Genomic DNA, 22,075 nt, shown 5'->3' on the forward strand with positions numbered 1-22,075 from the left:
TAATGAGTGTTACCCATGTTTTGGCATTTCCGTGTCAAGATCAAACAAGCTACTTGATTATTCCTCAGAGGATGCTGGCTGTTCCGGCCTTGCTGCTTATTACAGCAGCAGAAATAGACAGAGCAGACTGCAGTGAACGCTTGCAACTTTCAGGACGGTTAAACCAGGCTATGATGAGTTTACTGTGCACCTCTGTTTTGCTTGATCGTGCTTGTAGGAGGACTGGCAAGCCAGTTCGTCTGAAAAATGAACTGATAGAGGAGGAGCAGAAGACTGAACGTTTAGAGAGGATCCAAAGCTTTCGTTTATTTTGGGAGACGGTGCAAGAACGGCATAAGCAGGAGCTGCTCTCTCGTAAGGAGCTCATAAGGAGACAGCTGGAGACTTATGATGGAATGCAGGTGTGTTTGAGTTAATGGTAGTAGTAGGTATAGGAGTACCTGTCAAACCAGAATTGTGTTTTTCATTTTGACCTTTCATCAGCAGATCAATATATTAACTTTTCTTGCTTAAAACTCATCCTCTATAGGTGGCCCTAGCAGAGGAGAGACAGAAGATGCTGCATGCTCGAGAGAAATTACGCTCCCGCCAGCTGGAGGAGGAGTCTCAGAAGAGAGACGTAGAGTTGACACAAGAGGTAGAACATCAGGCCGAGCTGGAGAAAAACCAACCCCAGCCTACACCGCCAACAGCCCGCAAGAGTGTAGCCAAAAAGAAGTGAACTGATTGACTAGAAAATGTATTTGAATATAGCAATATTTTTAGCAAAATAGTGCATTTGTTTATTTATTTAAACAAAAACTATTGAGGATGAAGTTATTAAGGTTATGTGTGGATGTGTTACTCTTAAAATTCCTTTAAGGTACCTCTGCTTTTTGAAATCCAATGCAGCTGATACATTTAAATGAATAAAAATGAATCATTCAGTTTATTTAAGATTGCATGGACAGTTGCACTTTTTGACTTAAATACCAAATGTCCATTTAGTTCCATTACCTATAAAAATCCAGTAAAATGTGGTCTAATAAATTAATATATTAGATACAGTCATATGAAAAAGTTTGGGCACCCCTATTAATCTTAATCATTTTTAGTTCTAAATATTTGGGTGTTTGCAACAGTTATTTCAGTTTGATATATCTAATAACTTCAGGATTGAAATGAGGTTTATTGTACAACAGAAAATGTGCAATATTCATTAAACCAAAATTTGACCTGTGCAAAAGTATGGGCACCTTTATCATTTTGTTGATTTGAATACTCCTAACTACTTTTTACTAAATTACTGAAGCACAAAATTGGTTTGGTAACCTCATTGAGCTTTGAACTTCATAGCCAGGTGTATCCAATCATGAGAAAGAGTATTTGAGGTGGCCAATTGCAAGCTGTTCTCCTATTTGAATCTCCTCTGAAGAGTGGCATCATGGGCTCATCAAAACAAGACCACCTCCAAAGAGCTGCAGCATCATCTTGCTGCAGATGGTGTGCTTCGGTCAAAAATACAGCGCACTTTGCACAAGGAGAAGCTGTATGGGAGAGTGATGCGAAAGAAGCCATTTCTGCAAGCACGCCACAAACAGAGTCGCCTCAGGTGTGCTTTTGTGGATTGTCCTTGACTGTTCTCCCCATTCTTCTTCTCTGCCTTTCTGATATTTTTCTTGGCCTGACACTTCTGGGCTTAACAAGAACTGTCCCTGTGGTCTTCCATTTCCTTACTATGTTCCTCACAGTGGAAACTGACAGGTTAAATCTCTGAGACTTTTTGTATCCTTCCCCTGAACAACAATGTTGAACAGTCTTTGTTTTTAGATCATTTGAGAGTTGTTTTGATGAGCCCATGATGCCACTCTTCAGAGGAGATTCAAATAGGAGAACAACTTGCAATTGGCCACCTTAAATACCTTTTCTCATGATTGGATACACCTGGCTATGAAGTTCAAAGCTCAATGAGGTTACCAAACCAATTTTGTGCTTCAGTAAGTCAGTAAAAAGTAGTTAGGAGTATTCAAATCAATAAAATGATAAGGGTGCCCATACTTTTGCACCGGTCAAATTTTGGTTTAATGCATATTGCACATTTTCTGTTAGTACAATAAACCTCATTTCAATCCTGAAATATTACTGTGTCCATCAGTTATTAGATATATCAAACTGAAATGCCTGTTGCAAACACCCAAATATTTAGAACTAAAAATGATTAAGATTAATAGGGGTGCCCAAACTTTTTTATATGACTGTATATCAATTGGTCAATTTTATGTCATGGTAAACATTGCCTTTTGTCAAACCATGCACTGTTACCCATTTTTAATAACAGGTGGTATTAAAATCATCATTTAATACTCTTGTATTCTTTTAAATGTAAAATCCAGCATTGCAGTTATTATCCTGTAATTGTCAGGCTGACTGCTAAATGTGATACATTTTTGCCGGTGATTGTGGTGTTGGATGGATCCACGCAGATCAGCAGTGGCTCAGCGGCTGATCGATTTGTTCTGCCCAGTGGAAACAAAGAGGGCGGCTCCAGTGGCCCAGCCACATCACTTTGACTTTCAGGGAAATCTTGCCACTGTCACATCTGACAGCTGGATCAAGGTCAGTGTATCAGGCAAGCTGAGTGAGACAGCAAGCCCTGACTCTCAACTGAAATCGATAAAATCTAAAGACCTTTGCTTTAGACAAAAGGAAGGCGGATTTCCTGTCTCAAAATATTACCAGTGAAAACGCAGCAGGCTGAAAGGACACAGAGGTAGGCAGCTGCCCCCTCTACCATCCATCACAATGGATTCTAAATGTGAACCAGAAAGAAAAATAAGACAGAAATGAACAGAAAGTTCAGACATTTACATAACCACCGCTGAGCTTTCACAATACACCCCCAACTTCCGATCAAGTGAGGAAAAAAAAAAAACCTTGCCACATTTATAAGGCTATAGCAGTTCTAGAGCAGACTCCAACAGCTTTACATTAGTCACCTACTCATCTTAAGAATCAGCTATGCTGAACACCTCCTAGCACCAGCAGATTTAATACAACCTTATTTCAGAGTCTTAAAAAATAGCATAAAAACAGACCCACTGAGAATGATGGTTAAACATACCAAAAAAGAGGTAGAACCTCACACTGACACATTCAAACCCAGCATTATCTCACTTGATGCTAAATGGAACCACTTCCAATGGTGCCACCTACTGGTGCTTCTTGTTAGGACTGAACTAAAGTAGTCTGAATGTCTCTCCAACAAATTAAAGTCAGATGATCCATGTTTATTTGAATATACTGTGTACTCTCAGTGTCTGAATGAGTCTGTCTTGTTTTGTCTGGAGCAAAAAAGGTTTTGCTTCAAATCACATTGCAGTCATTGCTGTAGGCAGGTGCCATGAATAGTCCTTTTTGTGTAATGCCTTATTTTGTTTCATTCTTTTCACAACTAAATGATGCATTTGTTTATTTATATGAACAATATCTATGAAAAATATCTTAATTTGTAAAAAAAAAAAAAATGCATTTGTCCTAGTGCCTGTAAGCGATAGAAGTGCTTAGTTCACCTCTGTTTCTGAAGTCATTTGTCTCTTAGAAGCTCATTTTCATGGATTTGTGTATTTTCCATTCCAGTGGGCAGTGAGAACACTTACTTGCATCCACTCTTAAAATGTCTCTGCTGATGATGGTAATTGGCCTTAGATCTCTCTCCACTTTCTCTCTCTCTCTCGTTCCTTCCATCTCCCTCTCTTGCTGTTTTCCATCTGCCACACGAGCACACACACACACAGGCACATGCAACACACTTGAAGTGGTTTTAACTCTGACAGTGAGGAATGAGTCATTGCAAAGGGTGTGAATTGTGCTCTGGAGGGACCTCGACAGTAGCTTAAGGTCAGGTGTGTGCGTTTGGATGCCTGTGTGTGTGTGTGTGTGTGTGTGTGTGTGTGTGTGTGTGTGTGTGTGTGTGTGTGTGTGTGTCGTCTTAAGGATGCAGCCTGTCAGTTCACATCCAAGCAAAGGAAGCCTTATTCCTCTGCTAACCGCATGAGAGAGCTAATCGCTAAGCAGTGGTGAGGATACACATGCACTATATGGACATACAATATTTGATGAAAGTACTCGATACAATCTTGAGTATCAAAAGAAGCTGTGCTGCTTCTGTTGGAGTAACTGTATTTACTCTACAAGGAAGTCTTTTTTACTGTATTGGGGACCATTAATGAGAGGATTTGATTGCATTCAGCAGTAAGAGTGTTAATGTGGCCGGGATGTTGGATGATCATCAGCTCAACAGCTCAATGCTCTTGTCAGTCCAGCCCTCTATCCCGCACCTTGAACTTTGCATTGTGCCAATAGATTCCTGTTTATCTGCTCAAGAGAGTCCTATTCTGTCTATGTGTTAAAATCTCTAGATACATTAGAAGGGGTGCCCACATATTCAAACATACAAGTGCATCTCAAAAAAATAATATAACTGAAAAGTTACTTTATTTCAGTAATTCAGTTCAAAATGTTTAAGCATTTATTTATTTTATTGTTAATGATTATGGCTTACAGCCAATAAAAAACAAAAAATCAGTGTCTCAGAAAATCATATAAGAACAATTGGTACTTTTGGCAGTGTGGGAAATGTGCCAAGTCCTGCAAGAAAATAAAATCCTCATCTCCATTAAAGTTGTCAGTAGCTTTAAACTGACTTTAAACTTGATAAAACACAGTGGATCAACACCATCAACTCATGTCTCTCCAAACCATCACTGATCATCAGAAAATTTCATATTTCATTTGTAAATCAAGGGACCAGAGTCTGGATGAAGAGTGGAGAGACAAACAGTTCGAGCTGCTTGAGGTCTAGTGTGAAGTTTCCACCAATCAGTGATGGTTTGGAGAGACGTGTCATCTGCTGGTGTTGATCCACTGTGTTATATCAAGTCCAAAGTCACCGCAGTGTTTTCCTGGAAAATCTTACAGCACTTTATGCTTCCCTCTGCTGACAACTTGGAATATGAAAATGCGGATTTCATTTTCCAGCAGGACTTGGCACAGTAACAAAAGAAGCAATTGGTCTTTTATAATATTCACATTTTCTGAGATACGTTTTTTTACATATATAATATGAGTTTCAGTTCATTTTGAACTGAATTACTGTAATAAAGTAACTTTATAATGATACTCTAATTTTTGAGATGCACCTGTATAGTGTATGTATTGACATATTGTATAAATACACACACATACATTAATTATTAAAAGTCAGTAAACATGCAGAGGATATGAATGTCACTTAAAGTGTGCATGAACTTAATATTACATATCCCAGATTTACTGGGCACTTCATTAAATGACAGTGTATTAGTACATCTTAAGGCATAAGAGGCGTTACACATGCAAACATTATTGGTTTCCACAGCACATGCTAAGAGGAGCAGAGTGTAAAAGAGAGAGGGAGAGATAATAGATTTAATTGCATCTGCATCATACCTGCCAAGTTATTCATTTCATTAATTTATTCATTCTTTCATCAGTTTCTTCACTTGTTCACTCAGGGTTGCCTCTGTTGCAAACACAATGACTCTACAGCTGCCACCTGCCAGGACAACACTGCAAACTCAGGCTTTTATGTGTGTGTGTGTGCTTGTGTGTTGTTTTTGTGTTACTCTCTTTTAAAAGAGACAAAGAACATGCTGCTGCGCCTCTACACATGTACGTGTTTGATGATGGAAAAATAATTAAACATGTTGTTTTGTCACATAGTACAACAGTATATGCATTTTAGCATCGACCACTATAAACACAAATGCTAGATCAGATTATGATGTTCTGTATGTGCCCCTGCTAATGTATTAATCTAGGTTGCTTAGATTTAAATTGTATTTGACCTTAGAGATACCTAGAACAGAAAACTGTGTAGCTGAAAAGTTGACGTAACATAACAGTTTCATTTAATGTTCACCCTCAAAATGTACATACACACAGCTCACTAGTGAAAGCTTTTTGACAACTAAAGTGGTGACACAGTCCAATGCAATGGTCACTTCAGGAGAAGAGGGTGTTGTTGTAGATTTGCAGACCGTTTTCTCGCTTAGTCTTTCTCAAGGGAGGCCATCACTGCCAAACTCTGCTAGTTGTTGACAGTGGCTTTGCCTGTGCCAGTGTCTGCAGACTGGCAGAAAACTAAAGCTGGTCAGGGAGCTAGGCTGAAGGCTAATTTTAATTCAGGAAGGTGCCACTTGGAGAAAGCATCACTCAGGTCACTCAGGTAACTGTCACTGTGGACGGTGCTATTTAGTGAAGTGCAACTATTGAAACGTTGGCCATTTGGAAAAGCACTGTAGGTAATATAAAAAAAAGCAGATTACTTAGCTCTCCATAAAAAATAAATAAATAATGTATTTCAAGCTAAAAGACAGGGTTTTAAAATGGCTGTAAATTAAACATACCTGAGACATTTTTCTCCAAACAAAGTTGCATTCTTAATATTTATGTACCAAAAAACTACCTAAAATATTGAATAAATGCATACTATGGCATCTTAAATTGAGGTTTTCATGTATTTTAGTGATAGCTGGAGGTTTAGGTGTGTGCCATGTGTGAAGTACTGATATATTTATTTATTTTTTAGAGTCTGCAGCCTCCTGTGACCTTGCTCCCAGTGATTGGCTCAGAGTTTGACAGACGGGTTGTGCGTTTGACCCTGTACTATGTCTGCCCCTCAGACAGCCCATAGAAATCCATGAGCTGTCACTCCCTTCAGACTGACTGATTGACATCTGTCCTTCAGGGTGATTCAGCATAATGAAGACACGGGCAAAGGTGAAAGGTCCCATACACATGGGCACACCCACACTCTCAAAATAAACTCATTCTAAATGCTATTGTGATTAGCATTGTTGATCTAGAGCTAGATGACATGCATGATAACATTTACACAATGCTAACTGAATGCTGTACCACCATCTTTGCTGAGTAGTGTGTTCCTTTCCGATCCATTAATATGCATTAAGAAATGTATTTGGTTTCAGGGGAATTACTAGTGACAGAGCGACAGAGCTTTCTTAAACACAGCTCTTGCATAGAACTGGATTTGAGTCACAGGACTGTGTGAGTACTTACCTTTGAATAGGATATCCATTGTGAAATGGACCTGGGGTGTAGTAAAACATGATAACCAGCACGAACTTTTGTTGAACAGCCCACCTCCTGTTCAACCCCAGCATTCTAAAATACAGCACTATTCTAGTGGTGGGGGCATAGCATTTCCCATGCAAAGAAATCACTATATTTACACCATTAACAAGCTCAAAGTAGTTCCACACTTTATTGCTAGGATTTTGAGGGTCCTGACATTTAAAACGAGGCACTGAGACCTTTGAAAGTGCATGGGAAGTTTATTAAAAATACTTTTTATACACAGAGTACTTCAGGTATTTTTCCACCCACTATCTTGAATTAAATCATGATAATTCGACTGACGAGAACAAATAAATAGGTTGGATAGGGGAACAGAGTGCAAATTAATTCAGTGGAAATGCATGATATTATATTATATATTAAATATTTGCCAACTCCTTTTGCAACTACTCCAGTCCAAAACTAATGCGAGCATTCACATAACTTTTCAGCTATAGTTTCGTTCATGCTCGTCAGTTGATTTATTGGGATTTATTATTAAGTACCTGAATGTACTGTGTGTATAAACAGCCTTTATTACTGTTCTCAGGTCCTCGTTTTAAATATCAGGGCCCTCAGAATTCTACTAATAATGTGTGAAGCGACTTTTTTATTTGTCTCATGCAAGACATCTAAACAAACTTACATAACTAGCTGCCTTTTCAAAGTAAAAAAGGGTTAAAAAAATTCCCAGATGAGAATTGAAAAACTCTCTGCGAAAAGCTGTGATACTATTGAAGTGTGGAGCGACTTTTTAGTTTGTTAATGGTGTAAAAATAGTCATTTCTTTGCATGGGCAATGATATGCCACATATCACTAGCATTATAAGCCTGTTGGGAGCATCTGCTAAAAGTGCTACATTTGGGAATGCTAAGGGTGAATGGAGGTGGGCTATTCAACAAAAGTTTGTTCTCATTTGTTCTCGTTTCATTACACCCCAAGTCTATTTCACACCAGATTTCTCCTTTAATACTACGCTGGTAAATAATGCACACATCATGATTGTATAGTAACACAAAGTTAAAGAACAAATGCATTTATATTGTGTGATTTACAAATTATAGCCCCTTTTATAGAAATTTGTACACTACTTTTGGTATTGGGCCACACAGAGTTTGCAACTGGGTTGTTTCCAAGCCACATCTGTTGTTGCTTTATTATTTCATATACAAGAGAAATAACAGGTCTGCATAGGCTTTGCAGTTTGTGCAAGAACCCACATCTGTCTCCCCAGGGTGCATGTGACAACCAGAGTCCCACTCAGTGCAACTAAAACACTAGCAATAATAGCTAAGCAACAAACAAATTTGCATAGTCTGTCATACTCAGCAATTGGATTGCAATATGACTATTGAGAGACACATGCCTGTAAACAGTTGTAAATCGAGTCACTAATGGGCTTAGCAATAGCCAACCACCTAGCAGAATGCATACCAATAAACTAACAGCATGAGCTTGGATTGCAAATCACTAATAATGACATGTTCACACTAAATGACTTTTAAAGCGATGTTCACATTACCAAACTATAATCACGGATATTTAAGTTGGTGTGGTTTGAAAATTACATGACTGATCAGCAGCAGTTCTCTCTAACAATGCTAACTATTGGAAGAGGGTAAACAAAAGCCTCGCTGAAAATCTGGTGACAGACGTGAAAAAAATAAAAACAAAACAATATTTACTGCACTGGTGCAATGCAGAGATAGTATTACCTCTGAACACACTCAGAAGACACACAGTGAGAACATGTATCAGCCCAGGGAGCAGTAGTGAGGGGTTAAGCACAAATTGCTGAGCCACCCCTGTCACTTAAGTGCCATGCATGCAAGACGTCTGAACAAACTTACACAACTAGATGCCTTTCCAAATGAAAATGGGTAAAAAATTCACAGATGAGAATTGAAAGGCTCTACGAAAAGCTGTGACACTTGCCCAAGGACCCAAAGAGTACTTTATGCTTTTTGGATATCAGGTCAGATTTTACTCACTTATTTATTCACAGTTACATAAATTTGTCACCATGGTTGCCCAAACTTTTGCATGCCACTGAATGTCTACTAGTGCGACTGTGTCTTATTTATGATGTGACTGACGGCTGCGGTAGCAGGATGATTTCTGAAGTCTACAGAAGGATTTTTAACAGCTCACATCCAACGGAGTGCCTCAAATCTCAGTGGACAGCGCTCCAGCTCTCAGCAGGACACTGCTAAAGAAACTGTGTTTTTCAGGGCTAAAAAGTGAAATGTTCTTGTCAGTCCAAGTCAGTCACCCTAGCTGAACCCTACTAAGCACTACATTTTTCCTTCTGAGGAAAAGACTGAATGCAAAAAGCCTCCAAAACAGCGGGAGCTAAAAATGGATGTGTTACAGGCAAGGGCGTAGGAGCGGGCTTGATATTGGGGGGGACACATTTGCCAATATGAACCCAAGCCCACCCAATAGTTTCCTAGAACAACATTTGTGGAAATTACTTTTAATTAAAAGTAAATTATTATTATAAGGTGATTTTACAACCTAAACATGTTACTCCACATTACAGCTACTGTTGTTAGAAAAATTATGCAAGCAATGTCTGAATTATGTACATATGACAAAAATTTTCAGTTATCACCTAATATTTAAAATAATATATCAGATTATTATTATTATTATTATTATTATTATTATTATTATTATTATGTATTGGCATGTCAATTCTGTTGTATATTTACATTTTCTCCTGCACTTTAATTTTTTTCTACTGAGAGCTCTTCTTAAGATGGTGTCCTTTTATGTAAAAGAATGTAACTTTACGTTTCATAGAGACTTTTATAAACGTCAGGATATGTGGTCTTACTGTGAAATACAAATGAACAGAAGTCACGTTACAGCAGTGTTTCTCAACCCAGTTCTTATATATTCTACTGCATATTAAAACTGTTCTGCATATTCTAGAGCTTCCTCTGGTGGATATACATGATTAATTTAGGCTCCATAGGGGGCTAAAGGTTTTTAACAGGTAAACTCAGTAAATGACTGTTTATTAGCTGATCAGGTGGAAAACACTAGTTTAGGGCAGTGATCGGGGTTAAGTAACTGCTTTAAACTACCAACTTAAAGTACTGTACGAAATTCTGGCGATCATCTACATCCAGCTTCTAGATAACTAGTTAGTTAAATCAATTTTCGTTCATTATAGCTCACAGTAAGTCCTGTAATCCTAAATGAATAAACAGTTTGAAATTTTAAGTGATTAGCTGATCAGGTACAGGGAAACATTACATATATATTTTATTTTTTTCCTTTAACCCTGACTCCCAATCTAGCTAATTCCAAAGATAAGCTTACACACTAACACAGCTGCAGTTTATTAATCACAGTGGGTTTAAACTGTGTGCTGATTCAGAGACGTGTATTTTTAACCAGCTATCAGAAACATATCATCACAGTTGAAGTCGTTAGCCTATCGTTACCTTTATTTTAGTAAAATCTCCGTATATCCAGATCTGTTTTAAAATCAGCTGAAGCTGCTGCGTCCCGATCCCGCTGCTAAATCTCACAGCGAGGGGGCGGGGCTTCCCCAACAGCAAACTGCCTCTGCTCCGCGCGCCGCAAAACCAGCAAGCTGATTGGCTGTTTCTACTGAGAGGCGTGACTTAATACCTGAACCGGCTCCGTGATTGGTCCGGTCTGTCTCCTCATTAATAGTACAGCTGACCTGAGCGAACTGATATCATTTTTGGGGGGGACAAATCCACCTGTTTCTAATATTAATATCCCCCCCGGTTCCTACGCCTATGGTTACAGGCATACTTCAGGCAGTCATCATTCACAAATGCTTTGCACATCAAACTATTTAATGAATTACCAATTTAATTCAGATCTATAATTATATACCTACAATTATATATATATTGTGGGTAAGAAAAAAATCCTATGTGACTCACATGAGTAATTAAAACTGAACTGTCTAACATCTTAGTAAATAATTAATTTTAATATGTTGGAATACAGAGTCAATCCTTAGTCCCATATAGAAATTAAGTGAATGCCTAATGGTTTCTGGAAATCAAACATTTATACTATTTTACTTTTTGATTTTATTTTTATTAATCATTCACTTTTTATTCTCACAAGGTTATGCCACTAGTACTAATACATATTGGGTTGAAGAATAAAAGATTAAATCAAAAAAATTCTGAACAAAAAAATTACAAATTTTGAAAATTTTCAATACTTTTTGTAGATACAGTTCACACATTGGTTAGTCTGAGTCTCCTTGATGGCTGTGAATATGAACCTATAGTAACCTAACCAGAATTTACTAAGGCCAAATAAATAGGGATATCACCATTGGCATCATCCATCAAACATTGTGTTTACTAAATCAATTGTGCAGAATTTTATTTAAAATAAAAAGAACACGCTGGTGAGCTCACTAATCTCAGAGGAACTGGAAGCAAAAAAGGCAGAAGATTTCTTGCTACTGTAAAGCAAAATCCTCAACTGTCTATCTGACGGATCAGAAGCAGCCTGCAGAAGGCAGGTGTGAATTTGTCAGAGACATCTATCCACAGAGGACTTCCTGAACAGAAATACAGAGACTACACTGCAATGTGTAAACCACTAAGCAGAACAGCATGAAGATACATAAATATACTGAGTTCTGGAACAAAAAGAGACAACAAAAACAGGTGAGGCCAAAATTAACCTGTACCAGAGTGATGGCAAGAGCAAAGTATGAACTTCCCTCGTTCCAAAGCATACTACCTATCTGTAAAACATCTGTGGTGGCAGCGTTATGGCTTGGTCATGTATAGTATATGTGCAGAGGTGTTTACCATTTATCTCTGAGGATGATGTAACTACTAAAAGCACAATGTGTGTCCAATGAATCCTGAGATGTATAAGAACATATTATCTGTTTACATTCCAGTAAATGTCTCTTATTGGGTGGCACTCCATCCTACAGCAATATAATGATACTGAACATACTGCAAAAAAAAAAAAAAAAAAACACTGAAAGTTCTTAAATGGTAAAACCAGCCACCGGATTTTATATCGGCTGAACATGCATTTTATATACTGACGGAAAAAAATTCATCAGTAAATAAACCCTGAGTTTATTGTATAATACCAAACTCTGTGTATTGTTCTTTACTTGTGCAGCAGTGACAAAAACCATGCTGGATACTAACTTTCTATTTCTTCAGGTACGCACAAAAAAATGAAGCTTCCTGGATGTGTTTTAGCTTGGACACACAACACAGCATATACTTTATGTGTGTGAGGAAGCTACAGAGAGAACATACGTCCTTGTGCAGAGAGTTGTGATGAGATAAAATCAGGTTCAAACTTCCAAAGCTCCTTCCTTGATCTAATCATTTTTGGAATGAAATTCGGGATTTATGGTTTAATAGAGATTGATGGGCTGACAGACAGATGGATGGATGAATGGCTCACTGCACATGCGCTCCAGTCAAATTAGATCGAAAATAGCTCAGCTTTGATTAAACTGCAGTTGGAGCTATTATATTTCAGCACATTTGATATGCGGCTGGTTTTCTTTTTCGACTCAATTCAGAGAGTGCTCAGGCTTCCAATGCAGAACTCCGCATTCAACTGCTCAGAGAGGCGAATGAACTAAAACTGATTACTAACGGCAACTCAATGGATCTACGCGTGCTCTCAGTGGAGCTCGTAAGTATCTCACACACTTCTCAGAGATGAATACAGACCACTGTTAGATGCTGTTACTCTTAAGAAGAATCAGAAGAAGTCTCTCGTAGACTGCATTATGTGTTTGGTTTACTGAACAATATGAGTACAGTGAAGTGCTTGGGAAAGTCTGGATGAGTAGTTTATAAAAAGCCATCAGAGTAACATGAGAACCACTTTAATTTTCCATGTATTCTCTGCTGAAGACAAAGTGAACTAATGATCAGCACTATGGGAATAATAGTGGATATAATACTACAACCCTTGTCAATATAGCATATGATTACAGGTACACCTTTAGGTTGTACTAAAATGCTGCCCTAATGCAAGTGCCTAAACATGAGTATGTCAGGTGTTGCACTTCTAGCTTAATTCTGAAGGCTGAAGATACAGTGTCATGAGAGGGAGAGACTCATCATATTTGTAAGATGAATTACAGTCTGTGTTATTCTCTAAGGAAGTTATACAGGCACTTGAGAATAAGCACCAGATGCGGTGGGACAGAGGTTGTTAGTAAAGGCCACATGGGAGGTCTTTATGTTTCCTGTAATGTATGTGTGTGTGTGTGTGTGTGTGTGTGTATTCAGCCTGCCTGTGAATGTGTGTCCTCATGGCCCCCTCAAGGTTACAGTAATAATCCCCCCCACCTGCTTCCACAGCCGGTCTCTTAAGATCTCACCTCTGCCCCTCCCATTAGACATCCTAACACTGTGTGTCCATCCTACAGAGAGTTCAGGCGTGTGTGTATGTGTGTGTTTTTGTGTAAGTGTGTGTGGGGGTGTGAGAAAGAATAAAATCGACTCTTGAGCGCTATTGATGGCCTGCATATCACTGCTGATTATTCTGTCTTTCTCTCAGCCTTTCTCTTTCTCGACACCCCTTTTGGTGCTTTTGTCATTTCTAAAACAACTGTTTGCATCTGGCAGGCAGATTTGAATCTCTATTTAAATAAAAAAGAGCTAAGACACACGAAGACTAACACACGCCTCCTCCGACATGAATCAGCCACCGCCTTTTTTCAAACTGCTGCTGATTTGACATCACCCTTCGGAGAGATGTGGGGAGAGAGTGCCATCTATTCATCTGAAGGGAACAAGGCAAATTGTGCTCACTCAGGGCTCTGGCAGCTGATAGCAAGCTACATAAACAGGATTCGAACCAGTGATCTCCCAATCATAGTGGCGACGCTAAGCCCGCTGAACCTCGCAAAAACCCCGGGTAGGACCTGCTTTAACCCTTTAACATTCCTTGTCCTGTATACAGGCTGCAGGTGTAGGTGATACAAAACCCTTTTTTCTGCAGTAAAAAAACTTATTTACATTCTGAAAATTTGAGGGCTGAGAAATATTCTACATGTTACTTGGAGAAGCTGAATGTTATTTCTCTACTCCACTTAATAATTCCAGATCAGTAACAGGAATCAAACCCAAATACTTCAGGTTTGAAAATAGACATAAAAACTAGACAAACATTTTGGTTTGGAGGACATGAACTGTTTGTTTTGTATTCAGAAAATTATTGATTTTAAGTTCAGGAAAGAGCCAATTTTATGATTTTATTCTTTATATTTTGACATTAACAGATTTACTTTAATATTTTGTATATATTTTATTACAATTACAATTATGATTTTCAGAAATGTTCCTTATTGTTTTACGGTTTTATGTAGTTAATGCTTGAATAGAAAAACTCAAGATTTAATGGTGTACTATCAGGCAGACAATTGACAAAAATCCTGGCCTATTAAAGGGGTTAAAGAAACATAGTCAAGAAACCTGGTTAGCAGTTATATATTAACAGTTATATAGTTATAAGTTAGTAAGTCATAATGAGTCTGTAACTCAATTAAAAATTGGTGTTATGAAAATACCAACAATGTCTGAAGCCCTCTGCTTAATCTAACATCCTATACATACAATCTCTATCTTGTTCACATGTTAACAACAAGCCTTTAAAACCCTTCACCACCCGATATCTTTCTTTTTATCTCTTCATATCCTAACTCCACTTATTAGAGAGGGGGGACTGGCTTTCAAGGACAGTCAGATGCCACCTGAACTCCAGCCCAACGTTCTAAGAATTCTCTCCCCTCTCCTCAGTCTCCTCCCAAATCATCAGCTGCTGATGATATGTTTGAAAGTAGCGTATGATAATATATACAGTGTTCTTCCTCGTATTGGGTGTAGCAGCTGTAGGCCTCCTGCTTTATTTCCCACCTCGCAAAAATACATTAAAGATGAATTGACTATGGCAATTTGCACCTCAGTGTGAGAGTGAATGCTAGTCCTTGGTACCATGAGATGAGCTGTTGCCATGTCCAGTGGTTCAGTGTAAGCCCTGAACCCATTGTGATCTTGACAAAATAAATCAAATTGGAAAATTGATAGCTATTTATATGTACAGTAGCCTGAAATGTACAGTAGAGAAGATTCAAGTACAAGGGACAGATTATGTATGTAGCATTTTCATTTGTTAATTTTTACAGTAATGACTGTGAAAATGGTTCAGTATGTTTAATTCATTTTTTCTGAAAAAAAAAGAACAACTTGTGCTTGAGTTAGGCACTATAGTTTTCATTAGACAAGCAAAATAATATGATGAAAAGACCAACAGAAACAGTCTTTTCTTCAAATAAACTCCTTCTATTTTAACTTGCATTGAAAGAGATTTATAGTTATAGAGATAGATATTTTATAGTTATGATAGGACAGACATACCAGGGTTTCACTGAATATCATTGACTAAAATGATACTAATATAGACGATAAAGATGTAAATTAAACGTATCTGAAAATATAAAGTACAGGCGCTGAAATAGACTGAAGATAAAAAAAGCATTGTCTTAAAAAGTCTTTTTAAAGGTTTTTTTTTTTTTTTACATAAAACATAATGTAATAATGTCTGAGGCTGAGGCTTTTTTTTTCCCAAAGCCACACTCTACCATGCACACTAATATGGAACATAAGCAGCCTAGAGCTTCCTGTTATAAAACATACTTAATCCCTGCAATTACTAGATTGCAAATTCTGGAAGGTCTGATGTCTGATGTTGAAGGTTGACATATAGCACGATTATGGTAATAAATACTCTTTGTTTTATCAAAGCGGACCATCACTTTTATGAATATATTTTGAATATATTGTATATTTACATGTGCTGACTGCCACATCACTGATGTGTTTTACATGTTTTTATTTACACTGGTTTACCAGTGATTAAAAAGTGTCCATGCATGCCTGTGTGTATGCATTTTATAGAGGTGGGTGATGTAAACTGTGTTCCACTGGCATTTAAAAAGTAGGTGCTGTGCACTGTGTGTGTGTGAGTGTGTGTGTGTGTGTGTGTGTGTGTCATCATCATTACATAAAGACTGTCTTAATGAAGTTCTTTTAAGGCCAGGCTGCTTCCACCTTCCTTCTTCCTGCTTAAAGGCTTATTCATTTAAACACACCCCTCAACATGATGTTTTCTGTATTCAGCACACTTTACAAGCCTCCTGATTTATACCGGTGCATTCAGTCATAGAACACACATTTGCATATTCAGATGACCTGTGTGAATTATTCATGGCTTGCTGGAGGTCAGCCGTAACAACACCACTGTGACATAGCACATCTTGCAACAATGTCATAAAAGAGCGGCGCTGCTGTTTAATCATCAACATAAAAAGGTGCTTGGTTAACATTAAAGAGGGAGGAGTCGAGCATACCAAGGAGAAAAGAAATCTGATTGGTCAGACACCTTATGACGTCACCTATTGTGTTGCGCTCAATCTCCTCAGTGATGTTAAAATGCATTTTGTGTGAGATTGTGATGATTCTGCTTGGCTATATACAATCCTTTAAGATCACCATCTACAGATATTCTGGTGGACATAACAGATATTTATGTGGGATATTTTTCCCACATTCATCATATATCATCAATAGAATATGACTTTTTGGAGCAGGTGAACATGAAACTACTGGCACCATATCTAGCCAGAGAGGTATAAAGCCTACAGCACTGAGCTGTGGAGCATTGGAACTGTGTTCTCTGGAAAGATTATTTAAAATGATTATCCAACATTAAACTCTTCACTGAGTGCAATCAAAGCAATATTCCAAAATCTGGATAGTAGCAACTGTTACTCTCACAAAAACAGGATCTACTTGTTTTTCAATACCATTCTGAAGTATATGGTGTCCCAATACATTTGTCCATATGATAAATGTATTAAGACAACTGCATTCATTTACATGAATGAATGTACGTTTACTTATATGAATAAATATAGATTTACCACTGCCTGTGATTAGTCAGACAGCTTTAATGTGCTATATGCTATAACAAAACTCTATACATGTCTGTGTGTAGATAAACAGCAGTGTTTAATCAGGTGCTGTGAGGCTCTATTATTAGTGAGCTCGTGACTGCATGCAGACATACTGCATCAGACAGGGCACACCTCACTATGGTTACGCCAAGGTGAACTTTGGCCCATCCATGGAGAATAATACGGCCCTCCATCAATTGACAGGTCTTATCAAAGCATGCTCACAGCATCCTGGACACCCAGGACACTCTAAACTGAATGCTAAGCAAAACTGCCCACCCCCATCTCTCTCTCTATCTCTCTCTCTATATCTCTCTCTCTCTCTTTAGTAACATGAATAGAAAAAAAGCATAACAATAGAGTAACGTTACATTAAATCATTGGGGCTCCTGTCTGTGGCAACACTGCGTGTCGTGTGTGTTTATGAATGGGTGGGTGAGAGATTGGTCAGTGCCTCATACACAAATGAAGATGGTCCTTACCTTATAAGGGTCTCCCCACCTCTCCCTGCTCCCGATAAGAAAATGAAAGCAGCAGTTATTGTCGGTGTGACTTTGTCAGTGCGTCCTGTGGGCAGCATCCTGTAGACACTAATGAAGGAATAGAAGATGATCAACACAAACTGTTCAGCAAAAGATGATTTTCTGTCTCTGATTTTACATCTACAAGCTGGAGCATACAGGTAGGAGTGTCTAATAGAGTGGGTGGTGAGTAAACACTGTGTTTAAAAAACTCCAGTAGGACTGTTGTACCTGATCATACACCACCACCACTACTACGTCATTGTCACTACAGTGCTAAAGACGACCAAAACTGACTCAAATAATAGCTACTCTATGGTGGTTCTGTGGGGGGGATAATAATTTATGCAGAGAAACCGAAGGTCTACAGTCTGTAATTATAGAACTACACAGTGTTTGAACGCTCAGTGAAGCTGATAAAACAGATAATGGCTGTAGAAACTAGGAGGTGGTCATAATGGTGTGACATTTTAAAAACTTTCTTTTTCTTTCAATTTTTTGTGTTTAACCAATACAATAAACTAAAGTTTTTAGGGTAAATAAAATGGTAAGTTATAGCTCTTTCTGTGTATAAAAGCTTATTTATATCAATAATTACTATTAGGCGAGCATTGTTATTATGGTGGAAAATAATTATTTGGTCACCCACAAGCAAGATTTCTGCAACTTTAGACTTCTTTAAGAAACTCCTCTGTCCTCCACTTATAGTGTTTGGAGGAAGAAGAATGCTGAGTTGCATCCCAAGAACACCATACCTACTGTGAAGCATGGGGGTGGAAACATCTGCTTTGGGGCTGTTTTTCTGCAAAGGGGACAGAAGGGAAGAATTAACTTGCTGATGGTGAAGTAGCATAATCCAGGATTCAAACTTGTGATCTAAATTCAAATTTATTTCTTGAATTTGAATTGAGATTGAAAACAGGAAGCAGATTTGCAGTTCAGTTTGGCCGTTCATGAAATTGTAAAAAATTAAAATTGTGGAATACCTTGCTTAATCCAAGTCGTCAAAACGGTCAAACATTTAGGCCATATGAGGAATTGTTGACTATTAGATGCAATGTTTCACTGTAAAGTACTTATTATACTTATAATAAATGGTAATTGCATTTACCAAAACATTGTTTCATTTAATTACTTTAAAATTAGGATTTTGCTAGTTATGTTAATGTTAGTGTCCGTACTTTTATTAGAAAGACAATGTATGTAAAATATATTACATTCTCACTCATTTGTGATCAAAATTCATTTCTCTGAACTGCAATAAATTTTATTCTACTTCCCGTAATTCCAATTCAAATTCAATTCAACATCCTGTATGGTGGATTCCATTGAAGTTCTTATTCAAATCATATAGTTGAATTGAGTTAAATTCTGAAATGCTAATTTTGCACAGCCCTGGTGTCAGCGTATTAGTTTGCAGATTCAGACTATTGGATAATTACTGCATAATTTGGGCCATACTTAGGGTCCCTAAAGGTTCAGAAAATAGCAGAGTGTGTAAATAATAGGGTATGGAAGTGAATAATGCCTAAAAGCCTTAGAAAAAAACAATATGCATTGACTACCAATGTTTTGTGAAAGCATACTTTATTTGTTAACATTGTCGATTAATATATTAATCTAAGATAAAAACTCTTGTTCCATTTCTCAGGGTCAACACACAGCTTACACTAAACGTGAGCAGTGCTACCACCCTCTAGAAATACATGCTGTAGAACACAATCTTAGATAGCTAACGCGATCAAACTCTACACTTCTTTTAAGAAACTGCACCTTTATCTCACATGTCCTTGCCTGCTCGTGTGTTACAGGAATCCCTGCAGTTCATCCTGATGGAAGGTTTTTCACAAGCCGCAGTCTGATATCACAGCGATGAGATTTGCTGGGCCTTGCTGACTGTGGCTCGGCCTAATGGCCACCACGCTGGTTCTGTAATCTGAGAGAAGATTAAGTAGATCCATCTCCTCAGCTGAAAAAAGATACTTAGTTTTCTGTTAAAAGGCGCCTGCACTGTCAGACTGGCAACTAATGCTAAGCTAAAGGCTGAAGTAAACTGTTTCCAGCCACTAATCCACTCTGTTACAGCCATCGTTTCTGAAATGACTGACTTCACAAGCAAAACATAAGAATGCTGGGACTAGTTTCCTTCTGAACTGTTTCTTTATCAAAGTATGATATGCTGGGGCATACAAAAAAAAATGTTTATTCCAGTACCATTTTAAATAGAGATAGTCATTATCAATCTGAGACTACGACATGTGCCCTGAAAAGTAACCTTTAATATCAGACAAAAATAACTTAAGGAAATACATTTTCAGAATTATGATTTTATTTAATAACAGTGATTAATTTTGGAAATATTTCTTGGAAAAAAACCCCCAGAAAATTCTGAAGGAGAATATCCGTCCATCAGTTCATGACCTTAAGCTCAGGCATGCTTAGGTTCAGTACCAGGTGAATAATTCAAAGCACACTAGCAAGTCCACTTCTGAATGGCTAAAAAATAAATAAATAAATAAAGGTGTTTGCTGAAAACTGTGGGCCAAAATCCCTCCACATATATGAAAGACTCATTAACAGTTATTGCAAATGCTTGCCACAAACAGGTTATAAAGTTTAGTAGGCAAATACTTTTTCACACAGGGGCAGGCTAGTTTGGATTGCTTTTTCCTTTTTATTTACTCATAAATTGATATTTATATTGGTTATATTTGTCTGACATTAAATTTGGTCATCTTCAAAATATAAGTGTGGTAAAAAACAAAAACAAAATTTGTTGGGGGCACATACATTTTACAGCACTGTAAATCCTATAGATCTATGATGAAGAACGAACGAACATTATGCATAACACAAAAAAATTATGATACTTATATAATTATGATAATTATTATACTGCTTGTTCTTTAGGCAGTTCTCTGGGTCTTTTGGCTGAGCTGAGGATGCTCTGATGAGGCCACGCCCCACTGCGCTTCTACTCGCTGCATCCTTCTACTGCAGGTGCAGCGCCCCGCCCCTTCGCTGCTATTGGCTACATCCCTCCACTCCAGGTGCAGAGTCCTGCCTCGCTGCTGGCCCCGTGACCCTGCGCGCCCGCTCAAAACCTCCAGAGCGGAGCTCTGTGACAAGCGCTTTCAGACATCCGGGGGACAAAAGGGCGGGGCCCAATGAAAAGGAGGGATAGGCCTGCGGAGAAAATGTTACATATTAAAATAATGTTCTTTTTTGTTTTTTGTTCAGACAATCAGAATGGTAAATACGCTCAGATATAAAAAAAAACAGCAGGTAAACACAGAGGTAGAGAAACACAGAGAGAGCACAGAGAGAGGAGCACAGACGCAGTGGAGAGGGGCGTGGCCAAACGAGAGAGAGAGAGAGAGAGAGAGAGAGAGAGAGAGAGAGACGCAGCGGGACCTCGAGTTGGAGAAGACTGTTAACCGCTCGCCCCAGCAGCGCTTCAGATAAGAAAAACCCATCACCCGCCCGCGCGCGCGCGCCATGGACGACACGGTGACCAAACCCCCCGAGCAGCAGTAGGATGTGAGATCTACAGAGAGCCACTGAGAAGAGAGAGAGAGAGAGCGAGAGAGACAGAGAGAGAGAGAGAGAGAGCGGCATCCCCCCCTCCACCACCCCCACCTCCTCCTCCTCCTCGTTTTCCTCATCTTCTTCATCTTCGCCGGGTGATCTGGTCTCAGGTGCTCCATCCATCGTCGTGTTGGCTGATCCTGGAGGGGAGAAATGAAGAAGTTCAACATCCGGAAGGTGCTGGACGGCCTGACGGCCGTGTCGTCCCCCTCGCCGTCCCCGCAGTCCGGGGCTAAGGAGAACGACTTCATCATCCCGGAGACCATCCAGTCCGAGCACTTTCAGCTGTGCAAGGTGTGTGTGAACGGCGAGCGGTGCGGCTCGAGCGCTGCCCGCTGCGCAGCTGATCCTCTGATTGTGTGCGTTGTGTGTGTGCGGGGGGCTGTGTGTGAACAGGCTGGGGCTTTTCTCACTTGTAGGCTGTTTTAGACTGTAATATAACAGCCCGCGGGTTGGTGCTGATGGATGTAGTGCTCGCCGAAGAGCAGTCGTGTCTCTTTCCAGGCAAATGCGACAGCCAGCGCTGTTTTCCTGCCAGCAGAGCTGTTTGAAGGCAGATAGCTAGCTGACGCACATTTGGCAGCAGTAGAGCTCTGGTCCTGCAGGGAGGCGATGCTCTAGAGGAGGGCTGTGCGATTAATCGCATTTTTTTTTATCGTTATCGCGATATGAATTTTAACCAAACACTGCATTTACCCGCGTGTAGCACCAGAGGGAGCTCTATACACTGCTAACTGTGGTCACATGACGCAGGTTGGAGGCAGAGTGGCTAACAACACAACCGTACCAGTAATA

At 38.9% G+C, this 22,075-nt stretch overlaps 2 protein-coding genes across 7 annotated transcripts in view; both read left to right on the forward strand.

The window, feature by feature from the left end:
- adgb (androglobin) overlaps positions 1–5,738 on the forward strand; it is a 67,023-nt gene extending 61,285 nt beyond the window's left edge. For 3 of the 4 annotated variants that reach the window (XM_049479885.1, XM_007255664.4, XM_049479867.1), the window contains 3 exons: positions 218–401; positions 530–637; positions 2,463–5,738. In XM_049479885.1, coding sequence (XP_049335842.1) covers positions 218–401; positions 530–637; positions 2,463–2,549 — 379 coding nt within the window. In that variant the 3' untranslated portion in view covers positions 2,550–5,738. Of the gene's footprint in view, positions 1–217; positions 402–529; positions 638–2,401 lie in introns of all 4 variants that reach the window. The other variant, XM_049479876.1, reaches the window with a different exon arrangement.
- Positions 5,739–21,026: 15,288 nt separating this feature from the next.
- stxbp5a (syntaxin binding protein 5a (tomosyn)) overlaps positions 21,027–22,075 on the forward strand; it is a 127,901-nt gene continuing 126,852 nt past the window's right edge. For 2 of the 3 annotated variants that reach the window (XM_049479930.1, XM_007255661.4), the window contains exon 1: positions 21,028–21,574. In XM_049479930.1, coding sequence (XP_049335887.1) covers positions 21,434–21,574 — 141 coding nt within the window. In that variant the 5' untranslated portion in view covers positions 21,028–21,433. Of the gene's footprint in view, positions 21,575–22,075 lie in introns of all 3 variants that reach the window. The other variant, XM_049479928.1, reaches the window with a different exon arrangement.

This window comes from Astyanax mexicanus, chromosome 1 (genome assembly GCF_023375975.1).
Source record: "Astyanax mexicanus isolate ESR-SI-001 chromosome 1, AstMex3_surface, whole genome shotgun sequence".
Classification (NCBI taxonomy): Eukaryota; Metazoa; Chordata; class Actinopteri; order Characiformes; family Acestrorhamphidae; genus Astyanax; species Astyanax mexicanus.